At 40.1% G+C, this 12,814-nt stretch overlaps 1 protein-coding gene across 2 annotated transcripts in view; it reads right to left on the bottom strand.

Moving 5' to 3' along the window:
- LOC140232532 (uncharacterized) overlaps nt 1–12,814 on the bottom strand; it is a 257,587-nt gene that overhangs the window by 213,178 nt on the left and 31,595 nt on the right. For both annotated transcript variants that reach the window (XM_072312628.1, XM_072312627.1), the window contains exons 3-5: nt 7,730–8,047; nt 3,337–3,612; nt 2,304–2,474 (exon numbers count right to left, since the gene is read on the bottom strand). In XM_072312628.1, coding sequence (XP_072168729.1) covers nt 2,304–2,474; nt 3,337–3,612; nt 7,730–8,047 — 765 coding nt within the window. The remainder of the gene's footprint in view (nt 1–2,303; nt 2,475–3,336; nt 3,613–7,729; nt 8,048–12,814) is intronic.

Here is a 12,814-nt window from a genome sequence, read left to right on the forward strand (position 1 = left end):
AACTGCAAATTTTTCTGTTTTCATCTGAATTATTGAAAAGCCATCTATTCAACGTCCCACCCTGTTTGAGATAATCAGTGTTACTGAACACTGAACACACACCAAATGCTTGGCTGAGTACTATTGCTGAACTGACTTTACATCTGAAAAGGGCAGAATTGGATAATGTAAACAATATCATTATTTACAACCCTTATCCATGTTCGTATTTGACGTGCAATATAAATGTCATAGGAAAATCTCAAAATGATATACTAGTAGATGCATATATATATGCAAAGCATGCATGGTGTCATATGCAGTGCACATCGCGCATCAATCACCCAAGAGGTTGATGACTGTGTTAAACTCTGCTAGAGCTAACACTTTCCCCCCAGGTTGATGATGCACAGAACCTGTACTCCCTGTTTACTAGGCAGTTATAAAAATCAACATGCAGATCATGACATGCAAGACATGCGCGATAGCGCTGCGGGATGAGAGATTTCATACCGGCGAGTGCCTTACCTGCTGGATAACAATGCAGATTGGTAGCAGGTGATGTTAGTTTGTCAGGTGCAAAGAGGTGCAAGAAGTAAGATTAAAACAATCATTCCCAATTTTTTTTTTCTTTTTTACTTTCTGAGACATTTTTTGTTTTGTTTTGTTTTGTTTTGTGTGTGTTTTTTTTTTTTTTTTTTGTTTTTTTTTGGGGGGGGGGTTGGGTTTTTTGTTTGTTTGTTTGTTGTTGTTGTTTTTTTTTTGGGGGGGGGATCATTTAAGCTAAATTGACAGCATTATGTGGCTACTTTTTAAGTTATACACCAACACCACGGTCTGTCTCACCTCCCTCATTCTTCAAACTTACACTTCCATTCCTTTTGGCGACTTGATGCAAGACTAGAATGCTGAATCCATTTCAAATCATGATACGACTGAGATCAAATACTGGCCATGTTGCAACCCCAATTTATAAGTGTCTGGATATAACAGTATAAACTTCTGTAGTCCTAAGCAATAGCAGGCAAAAAGAACTAGGAGTCGACCGATCACAATTCAGAACTTAAAGGATTTTTTCAGAATGTTGATAGCAAGTGATCATTAAAGGTAGGGAATCCCATTTGCATGCCTTAAATGAAGAGTTGTATAAATACAGTGGTATGTTGAAGAGAGTATCATTTTAGAAACTCCCATAAAGTATTGAAAGTGGAAGGTAACATTTAGTACATTTTTATTGATGGTTAGATTTTGAATTGAATTTTTTGGGGGGCTCACCGTAAATTCCAGTACATTACTAGGCTACCTTTGCAGACCCATGCACTGCATGTGTGTCCATCATGTATATTTTGTGAAGAAAGTTCATCAAAACTTACAAACATTTCTATATACATTCTTGCCACACACTCTATATGTTATTACATCAGCTCTTATACTTTTAGATTTGTGTTTATAGATAAAAGATACAGAAGACTGCAACAAAAAGGCTTAAGTGTGGCTGACACACAGAACTACTGAGTAGTTGAGTTTTGTGCATTATTCAAATTGCAGATAACTGTTGACTTCCAAATTTCTCAGCAGTGGCCTAAACAAGTCCCCTGAGGTTCATATTTAATGTTTTGCTGCATTTTGGGAGGTCTGTATAAGGTATCCCCTACCTTTAAGTTTCACATTTGGAAGCCCAGGTGGAACTCTGTAAGATCCCGTCACTAGATAACAATGTATACTGGACTGAAAACACAAAATGTTCTTTGCTCAAATTCACAAGAAAAAAACAATGCAATCTTTATTCTTTTATGAGATTCTGTTACTGACTTTGTGCAAAGCTAACATTTGTGACCATAATGGCAATATTGGCTGGACACAGTCTAACTATCTGATGAAATGCATGGCCAAGTGTAAAGAAACGAGTGACCACAGTATTCAGAAGCAACCTAACTCTTTAAACAGGTCCTATTTTTTTATTCTTTTCAGTTTGTGAAAATTTTGCTAAAACATTGAAGAAGCTTGTAATAATCAATCTACTTCCCGCTGTCCAAGTTCACTAAACCTTTCTTCCTGAGACTTACATTAGATTGCTGGTACCGATATCTGCCAGATCTCTTGGCACAGATGAACAGAGCCAGAGAGAGGAAAATGAGACAAATAGAGTAGATTAAATTGCGTTAGCACTCGTGCCAGCCTGAATGCAAGCAACCCGTAAATATAAAAGGCAAAAAAGAGGGCATCAGTCTTCAACTGCAGTGCACAGGTGTGAACATGCTTATGCTTTGCAGATACAGGCCAGTGCTAACTTGCCCCAGTCAATCGCGTTCACCCTCTCATACCTCTACTAATGTGACGGTGGAGACGGGTCTGCTCTGGGCCGCAGCCTCCGCCCCCTGCACAGGCTCCGCCTTCTCGGGCTCCGCCTTCTCTCCGCCCTCCTGCACGCCTTCCATTGCCGTGGCAGCCTCCTCCTCTTTGGGTTCCGTTTCTTTTGCATCCTCATCGGTTATCTAACGCAATACACAAAAAAGCACAGAACTTTTGTTTATGAAGCACGATCTTAAGAACATACATGAGTTTTAAGCACTAGGAAAGCACAAATGCTTTGTCCATCCGTACAATTGGATGCGTGACCACTAATCTCTTACCGTGTCCCAACTGACAGATATTTAGTACGTAGAGTAACAGAGGAGATATTAGTCCATGCATATACACTGGCTAGATGATGAAATGATAAAAACATGAGTGACAGTTCAGGATATATCTTTCAGAAACATAAAACCACGGCAAAACATACTGTACATTATCACTTACATCCAACTTTGTGGAAATGAAACCTGCCCTAAATGAGCATTCAACTTGAAAAGTGATACAATGTAATAATTCTTTGGCATCTAGTTAATGTGGTTTCAGATCACAAATTCAACCAATTGTGAAACAAGTTGCAGATGCATGCTCTGGTCCATGCATCTGTCCCTTGATATAGGGCAAAGTTTGCAGTGCGAGAAAAGTTTCACGGCAAAGGAATACATGACACTGGACTCCCACTGTACAGAACAGTGACATAAAAGCAAGCTCTCCTTATAATAAAGTAACTGTCTTGCCCAAGAATCTCATGGAGTTTCATTCTATTTCAAAACCTGACATTCACAGACAGGTCCCAAAGAGGTATGACATAACATTCAGTGGTACAGCCCTCACATAAGCTTCACAACTGTTTGGTCATAGCAAGGGTTAAATCGTCAAAATGATATCCCTCTCCCCCCCCCCCCCTCCCCTGCCCCTCTAACTTTCTTTCCTGAACATGTGTGGGTCAGACATTGTTCTAGAAAAATGCAATTTCAAGTAGACTATTAATACCCTACACTCTACCTGTATCTGGACAGCGGCAGTAGCAGCTACAGCTGCAGCAGGCGCCACTACGGATGCCAGGCCCTCCGATGGAGTCGGGGTCGGGGCAGAGTCGGAGGTGGACGGGGGTGCGGAGGCCTGAGGTGGGGAGGAGGAGGAGGAGGATGGGGAAGAGGCCTGTGGCTTGATCACGGGACTCGGCGCCTGGAGCCGGGACTCCTGCTCGAAGATCTCCTTGGCGTCCTTGACCCCCTCGATCTGGCTCAGCTCCTCGATCACCTTCTCACCGGCCACGGTCTGAGATGGGGAGATTGGAGGAAAAGAGGAGTGATGCAGAAAGCAAGCAAAACAATGGTCCTTTGGTGAGATGGATACGGGTATTGGAATAGACTCTATAATCATAAAACCCTCATGAACATTATGAAGAGTTTAACTTAAAAAGACAATTCAAACTTGCGGCATTAGAGATTGAAGCTGCTGAAAAATAAAAATAATAATAACAACATGTGTGATAATTTTTATAATTTTTATAATTTTCTGGTAATGCAACAAGTACAGTATCATTGAAAAGATTTGATTTTTCTCTATTTGATGATGACCTTACAACAACAACAACAACAAAATTTGTAAGTGGCATTTATTGGTTTTTACATTAAACTCTTCACATACTGCACGTACATTTGTATTTTTTTTTTTTTTATTACGAACCCGAGGCACTTTATCCCCATTGGCCCACTGAACTAAGGCTAGAAAGTATCACGGTGGGCAAGAAAACTAAAACAAAATATCTCGTCAAATATGGTCCAATTGGACCACTGATGTTGTCGGGAATGGTTACCATTTTGCTTTTCTATTTCTTTCCTTCTTCAAGGAAGCCATATCATAAAGTTGACTCTCAACAACATTTATCAGAAAAGCGTACCTTTTATTAACTAAAAACAGCCACTCCCACACATCTAGAGAGGTTAAAAAATCTGAGAGAACTTGAAAGACGTTGCTTTTGAGAGATATCAATATTTAAACAGTATATTTTGGATTTTCAATATACCTGTATATTATTTGGCTTTTTTTCTTCATGCGGTGGTATTCTTGATGTTTGCCCTTGAACAAAAAGGTCATGATTTTGATTGGATCAGGAAATACGTCAGACTGCATCAAACTACAATGTTGGCTATGTACGAAACATATCACTTAATCCTTTCTTTGCCCTAAATTGTGTATTCATGCACGTGTCACACGTGTCTACCTCATCTATGCCCCCCCCCCCCAAATTCCCCAAGCAGTGACTACATCACATTCAATGTTTACAACTCCCTGATCCATACATGAATGATGTAACAACGGATCAAATGAGTGTGATGTCAAATTTTTGATGAATTAGTTGTTTTTCACAACTTTGGGTCAGACCATTCAACAAAAAACAACAATAACAAAAAAAATAAAAAGATATGTGATTTATGTTCTCTGTTTTGGCCACACAGAGAAAACATGAGGTACAATGTAAAATGGCCCAAATATTGGATACAGACTTTGTCATCACATAGAGGTCAAAAGATTTGAGATGAGCCCCCCCCCCCAAAAAAAAAAAAACAACAACAACAACAACAAACAAAACAAAACAAAACAAAAAACAAAAGACCAAAACATAAACAAAAGAGGACATTAACTGGCAGCAATATTTCTGTCCATTTAATGGAGAGGAAATCAAGGAGTCTATAATGGAGAGAGGAAGGAATGGGTGATTAGGCAGGTATTTAAGGCAGTATTTCCGATCCCCCTCTGTGGATAACTTTCGAAACGCCCCTCTCTGAACGATAATGGTCCGTGGAAAGAGAAAGAGAGGGACCCACTTGGTTTCGCTCTATTTGGCCACATCGTCCAAGCAGAGTCTCAATTAATGAGCTATGAAATAAGCTTTGGTAGACTAATGCCCGCACTTCAAATCTCTACCAATCTAGGTACTCATCCATCTTTGGATTCGTCAGTTTATGTGTATATTATATACATACATGAAGAGTTTGTTTGCAAAAACCAATAAGTCCATTTTTGAAGATTTTGAAGTACGGTCTCTGTCATAAAGTACAAAATAATACCTTTTAAATGATATATTTGTCACTACATATAAAAGTACATTTTTGAAGTTATGGTCAAAAGAAGCAAAAATTTTCTTATTATTCTCTTTATTTTTCTTGACCTTTAATCGCAAATATCTCCGTTTGGCAAATATGGACTTATCGGTTTTTGCAAACAAACTCTTCATATGTATACAGTGTATACAGTGCTCAACATTAGCAGTGGCCTGGTGGCCCAGGGCCACTCAAAATTGGTGTTAGGCTGCCAAATTTATCTGTTTGGTAGCCTGATTGGGCAACTGAGATTCAAAATGGATTGTAAAGCCTTTATTTTGGACCACTACATATCTTTTTGGGGCCACCAAAATTTCAGATGTATAGATTTAAGTGGCCCCAAATGGGACATGAGACAAAAAAGTGAAGTGTTGAGCCCTGTTACATCTATATGCCTGTTTATCGTATCAGATAGGTACAGACACGGATATATGTAGATACATGTACCTATCTATATACATACCAGTATTTATCTATAACATATCATCATGGTTGTGTGGAACAAGTTTTTTTTTTTTTTTTTTTTTTTTATAATGTCCCTTTATTTTCTATCAGAAGTGATGTCAGAAGATAAAACAAAAACAGATACATCTATCTTAGACAAAGTTCAAGAAGTCAGGGAATAATGAAACTTGAACTCTAAAAATGGGATTCACAAGCACTTTTCAAGTGTATCTGTTTTTCATCTAACTGTATCCATCTACCCTTTACATCTATCAATCCATTTAACCGACCTTTCTATTTGCCTATCATTTAACTTGCCATCTCCTGGCCAGCTCTATTACACTGATTCACAGGGTGGTTGTGTTCGAGGACTACTCAATCTACTCTGTACATAACGTAATTGTGTTTCTCGACGTGAATTAACGAGAGTTGAATGAATTAATGTTTGTTTATCCCAGATTACATCAGAGAAGTACCTTAGGATTAGTGCCTCTGACTGAAACATTCAGGGCTTATTGTCGCGGTTTTCTCTTTTGTTGAGGATGAAATAAAGTGGGTTTGGTCATGATTGATCCTGAGGGCAGCAAACAAACACACAAAAACACATGCACAAATAAAAAAAAAGAAATGCGATTAAAGAATTCACAGAACACGGGTGAGACAAACACCATTTACGATCACCTTCAGCGACGTAATGATGACAAGTTGTTTGTCATTCGCTGATCATTTTCCTTGTGTGTCCTGTTTTGGTTGGATGCTCCCGCGAATGCACATTGTTCTCCCCTGTTTTATTCTACGCTGGGATCGTTAATCATTGACAGTCGCCTCTCGACTGACAGCCGGCTGTCAGTCGGCGGGGGAGAACGCCCAACACTGCTGCGCCAATCAAGGCTTTGGCGAGATTCGATGTGGGGTCTCCCTTGCTACATTCTATCCTCACTGAACTTCTCTCTAGTGGATGGAATGTGGTCTGCGACAGATCCATACACCGCGATTTCACACCACAATCAAATCGGCTTCAATCGTAAGGGGTTTTGAAAACAATCAGACCCTCAGACTGGTTGAAGGTTTATCATAACTGAACCGAAATCAGAGAGTTCAGATATTGAGAAGTTTCACAAGTTATCATGAAATAGGAAGTAGCAACCACATATGCAAATTACTTGAGTAGATTATGTCATTGCCATACACGTCTCCATTAACCCACAATCAAAATCTTTACTTAAGTTTTTTTTTTTTACTTGAAAGAAGGAAAATTTGCAGTTGCATCATTATCAACCAAAAGCATGATTTTCATGATGTTTTTATATGTATCTCTTTTTTATATCAGTCATGAGCTAATGACAGCATCACTTCACCTAATTTTCATAAGGGATGGAATTTAGATAATGCTTTCCATTGCAGTGTGAACACTGTTTGTTTTGATGTTGGCAAAATGAGTACTGATGACAATGCTTTTCGAATACCATGGAAGAGTTGAAGTGATTGCTACACAGTAATGTCAGATCATGCTTTCCGTATGATTTTTTTCCCCCTGTGTCCTGCTGTCGGTAGACTGTGCATTAATGAGAGATCTGTGTGTTTATGCAATGAAAGTCAGTCGCCTTTATCAAACACTAATGTTCCAAAGTAATATCTCACGAGATCAAGGGAAGAGGGGGAAAATGAAGAAATGTAGGTTTAATGTGTCAAACAGGGAGCCGCCCTTTACTTTGATATCCGCCGACCACTCAAATGTTCTTTCAAAGGAAATAGAATGCAAGCGCGTCCCAGTTTCTTGGAGACACCCGAAGAATAGACTCACATTTCTGCGAACTGTCACTCAAACTGGATGCTATACTCACACTGACGACTGACTTCTGCTCCACGGGGCCCGTGTAGATGGGGGCAGAGATGGTGGGACGAGGGCTGCCCCCGCCCTTGGTCTTTGCCCCACCGCTGCTGCCCTTGCCTGCTTCTGATGACCCGTTCTGGTCGTGATGGCTCTTCTTCTTTCGGCGGACCGGCGGCACGGGGTCGGGCTCCTTCTCCTTTGGCTGCTCGGCCGGAGGTGGCCAGGAGGCCTTGGGCGCCTGGGACTGGGCCGAGCGGATGATGACATGCTTGGGCTCGATCCATTCTTTGTAGAAGTATTCATTCTTCAGCACTAGGTACTTCTCCCCCTGTGAGATTCAAATTCACACAAGCAAAACATTATTAGAGAAGAAAAATTTAAAGTAATCTCGACTCACACAGATAAGATTTGTTTCATCCACACGGGTTTCAACCTGTTTCTCTGGCTTTCACCTGCTAGGATATTGTATACTACTGCATGACACCGATTCATCCAAATTGTATTATCATAATTACTATGTTACCATAGTAACTATGACGATACAATTTGGGTGAATCCCTTCCTTTAAATGTTTTACTATTGCTGTATGCTTATCAAATTGCTACAAATACTTTTTCCCCTTTTTGGAATATGAGAAACAATAAAAAGAAATGAATTGAACTGAACTAGATTGAACTGAATTGGACTGACTACTAAAGTCTTATAAACTGCCTGCATTTCTACTTCTTTTAGGGAGCAAGGGTAAGGCAAAGGAAAATGGTTGCACTAATGAGATGCACTAAGCAAGTCACCCAAAAGTGCTAGTACAAATTTTGGTCAGTAACCTAACAATTCTCCATACTCCAGGAACTAAATTCTCAGTACACCATAATTTGTGGGCACTGATATCATCTGTGAGTTTTACATAGTCATAAGTACGTTGTATGTCGTCAATGGTGTCACTCTCATACAATAGTGCGCAGTCAGTATAAAGACACACCAAAGATTTACACATTGTTTATTTATGTTTATTAAAGATGCAAAGCTGCCTGCATTTTTGTAGAAATCCCACATTTTGACAAGCACTCTCTCCTATTAACTCATTGAGGATGGCGATTTTGCTACAACACACATTTCCCATAGACACTTGCCCAAGTATACTCAGAATTGTCCTCAATGGGTTAACTGCTTGTGAATTGCAATAGAACAGTAATTTTCAGGGGACATTCATCCACACTGTACAACATTACAAACAGGTACTAAAGATAAAGAAAATGACAGAGTGAAACAGCACAGGACACATACGAAATAATGATAATCAATTATTGTAAGCCAACTAAAATTAATACTTCTTGAGATTATTCTTAAATACTTCAACAGACTTACTATTCTTAATGAACTGAATTTATAGGTGAAAGGTGCATAGATTCTCAATGAAATGGAAAAGATCATAACCCATACAATGTACCACTATGGGATAAACAGCCCTATCATCTGGCAAGCTAGATGTGTGCTGCCGTAAACCATAGAAATATCACATGAGGTTTCCTGCTTTAATCTACCTTCGAAGCATATCATGCATATCTTCGAGCCACATTAATACCAACAAACCTGTTCCATCACAATCGATATTTGCTCTCTAATTCTGTGGGACATCTGAAGAATGTGAAATCCACACACGGAACAAATGATCGACTATTTCATTCTCTGCAGTTCTATCATGCAGTTCTAAATATTTTAGGCACTTCGGGCATGAAAACTTTCCCCTAATCCTTCACTTTGCACTCAGGCACCCCTCAATCTGGCCACAGGGGTTGGACGGCCCCAGCTGTTGTGTGTTGCGGTTTCAATTTACCCCCTTGAAAAATGAAAAAGAAAATAAAACACACAAGAGAAAGGGTGGAGATATATTTGGAATGCAGCATCCATGCTCACAGAGTCATCTCTTATTACCATTGATTTACATTGTTCTCTGCCAAACTGTCATGTCACATAGTATCATAATCCTTAATACAATTGAAGAGTGTCAGAAACAAATATATCATATATGCCATGAATTATGACTTGGGGAGTAGGACGATGGAGAATGTCATTCAGTCAACCCTTATGGAGATTGTTCTTTCAAAACTAGAAAATGTGTCTCTCATACATACACGCATACTTTATACAGTCTACTTCTTACATATAAAGGACAAGATAGGGAGATATTGACAGAAAGAGATAGACAGACAGACAGACAGACAGAGAGACAGGTAAATACCAGATACACATGCAGTACAAAGTACATACTCAAAACTGTCATCACTCAAATTCAAGTCCTCTTTCAAAATTCTCGCTATTGCATCTATAACTATAAAAACTCAAACAGCAGAGGTGCTTTTTTAATTTCCATAACAATGAGTCAACAACGTTGTGCCAGTGGACAGCGCAAGCTCTATTTGATTATACATAATGTGCATGAATAACACGGAGTGGTATCTATCCCGAAACTGCAATAGTTTTGTAGGTTTTCTGAGTAACCCTGCTACATGTACGTGTCGGGAAAAGAAATTTCAACTGTATGCTCTGAAAATGCATTTCTATCGTGAAGTGAGAATATTCTAGTCATGATAAAAAGGGGAAAATTAGATATGATTACCGCATATTTATGTACTTTGTCCATGCCTGCTGCACAGAAAATTTGCATTACCAGAAGTGCAAGAATGAACCGTGAAAGTGTAATTCCGCATGTTGCAAACGGGTGCTAATATCAACTCATTTATTTCTAGTCTGCACACAGCATAATTGTACACTCAGCACATGGACCCAATCGCTAGCGACAGATTGTGTACATTTATATACGATCCCTCAAATTGTAGAGTAGGGAGAATAACATGGTGCAGAGAACAATACCTTCCTGCCCAAACCACAGTGCTCATGACAATTTAGAACTCACAACAAACTTGTTATAATTGTACTTCTCAACCCCTGTCTGTCTACCTGTATGTCTGTCTCCCTCCCCACCCCAATACTTTTCCCAGTATCCCTCCTTCTCCCCCCCCCCCCCCCCCCAGCATTGAAAATATAGTTACGTTCACACGCTGTTCCTAAACTTCCAGTTTAGGTCTAAAACTTAACTCTCAATTATTAGCATGTAGTTTAGTGCTGTGTAGAATCTTCAAGTTTAGTTGATGAGTAGAACCACAAGACATCTTAGGGTTAACGCTCTATCTATGAGCCACGGGAGGTCCTTCGTAGTTTCGCTCTGTCTGGACACAATAATCAACAAGCTTCTGAGTTAGCGTGAACCTCGATTCTTGTTCACTTCCAAGTCAACCTCCAGCTGCGCTATTTTGTATGGGCATAAGGTCATAGCGAAGACTCTGCACTTCCGGTGTAATCATCAAGCGGGATTCACTCGTAAGTTGTATCTAAGTTTAGGTGCGTGTGTAAACCCGTCTCGTGTATTCACGAGTGGAGCTCAACAGTTAAATTTTCTACCTAAACTTCAAGTTTGGCAACTGTGTGTGAACATAACTTATCACTCCCTGCCCTCAAGCCATGCATGCACAAAGTCAGCTCACCAGAGGGACAGGCTGCCCACTACTTACGGAATGATCAAAGTTTCCTATATCGCTAATAGATTCACTGAGCATAGATAATGATCTTGTTGTGGTCCAAAAGGGCCAACCGCCCCTCTCCTCCAAGTACTTCAGATTATCCAAAAGAAATCTTTTAACTTTGGCTGTTAAGAAAAAAAAAAGTGCTTGGACATGATTGTAGCAGGACACTGGGCAGAGGTATGCCTTTCATTGCCCCCCCCCCTCCCCCCATACCCACAAGCACACCATCTCAAATCATCATCAACAGCAACATCCTGGCCGTTTGGCTTGTAATGGACAGGATCGAGGATAGGGTGAAGGAGGGGGAGGGGGAGGGGGGCTAAAGGAAAGAGACAGCTGAAGGGTATGCAATTTCGGCGAGCAAATATGCCACTTCCTGTTCCAATAATCCTCAAAGCAAACTTTACACGTGTAAAACGAATGTCATCTCGGCCCACCAGTTCTGTCACTCTCCATTTTCCGCTCTGTTCCGGCGACGAACACTCCGCACAAAATGAGAGAAAAATGCAGGAGGAAGAAAGAAGGAGAGGGGGGTAGGGGGAATCGAGAGGGTGAGAGAGCGAAATGGGAAGAGAAGCGGGCGCAACGTCCACTGGGTGGAGTCGAGAGGAACTCTCTCGTAAGTATGACAAATCCTTTGACACTTGTCACAGACTTGGCGTGGAACCATGGGAAAAACAACTGAGCGTTCACACTGCCCTCTCTCTCTCTCCGCCACGGCGCAAGATGCTCACAACTCGATCTACTGTAAATGTGAAATTTTTGCGGTACATTAATTTTCACACATTTCGTGCTACTTTCGGCTAGCGCGAATTCTAAAACCCGAGAATATGTTTTGGATCTGCTCAGCACAAAAAATTATTTGCACGAAAATATGGACGTTTATAGCAGATGTGAGACAGCCTGTTTCATCTTCGATACTTTGCCTTTCTCTAAGACTTTATCACAGTAAAGTACAGATTCCATCTACGTATGTGAGTGAGCACAACCAAGACAATTCTTAGAAGTGCATATTCAAACTGCTGCAGAAGAGATCTATTTATATACATTTGGCTGATCTGCCAAAGTTTACTCAGGTACTGTAGTGATGACAAATGATATCACAGAACAAAAACAAAAACAAAAACAAAATTTAAAGTCAAGGCACAGTAAATGAGGCATAACAGATAAATTTTTGCGGGACTCTCATCGTGGGTCATGTGATCTACGACGGGACAACTCAGTCAAGTGGCTGTGCCTTCTATGATGCCATGCTTATCTTTTTTCTTTTTCTTTTTTGGTGCATGACACATTAATATTACCACAAAATGTACATGTACTCTGTACCACATAATTTGAACTTAACGGAGGATAACATTTCACTCCGCCTCCAAGACAAGATGAACGAAACAAAACGAAAACATCAGTATGACAATTTTGAGGGGGTGCTGGTCACCACATTTAGTAATTTTACAGACATTTTCAGTTGCTATGACCTCACTTTTGTCTTCAGTAGTCTCCCCAAAATACAGGCT

The sequence above is a fragment of the Diadema setosum genome, chromosome 9 (genome assembly GCF_964275005.1).
Source record: "Diadema setosum chromosome 9, eeDiaSeto1, whole genome shotgun sequence".
Classification (NCBI taxonomy): Eukaryota; Metazoa; Echinodermata; class Echinoidea; order Diadematoida; family Diadematidae; genus Diadema; species Diadema setosum.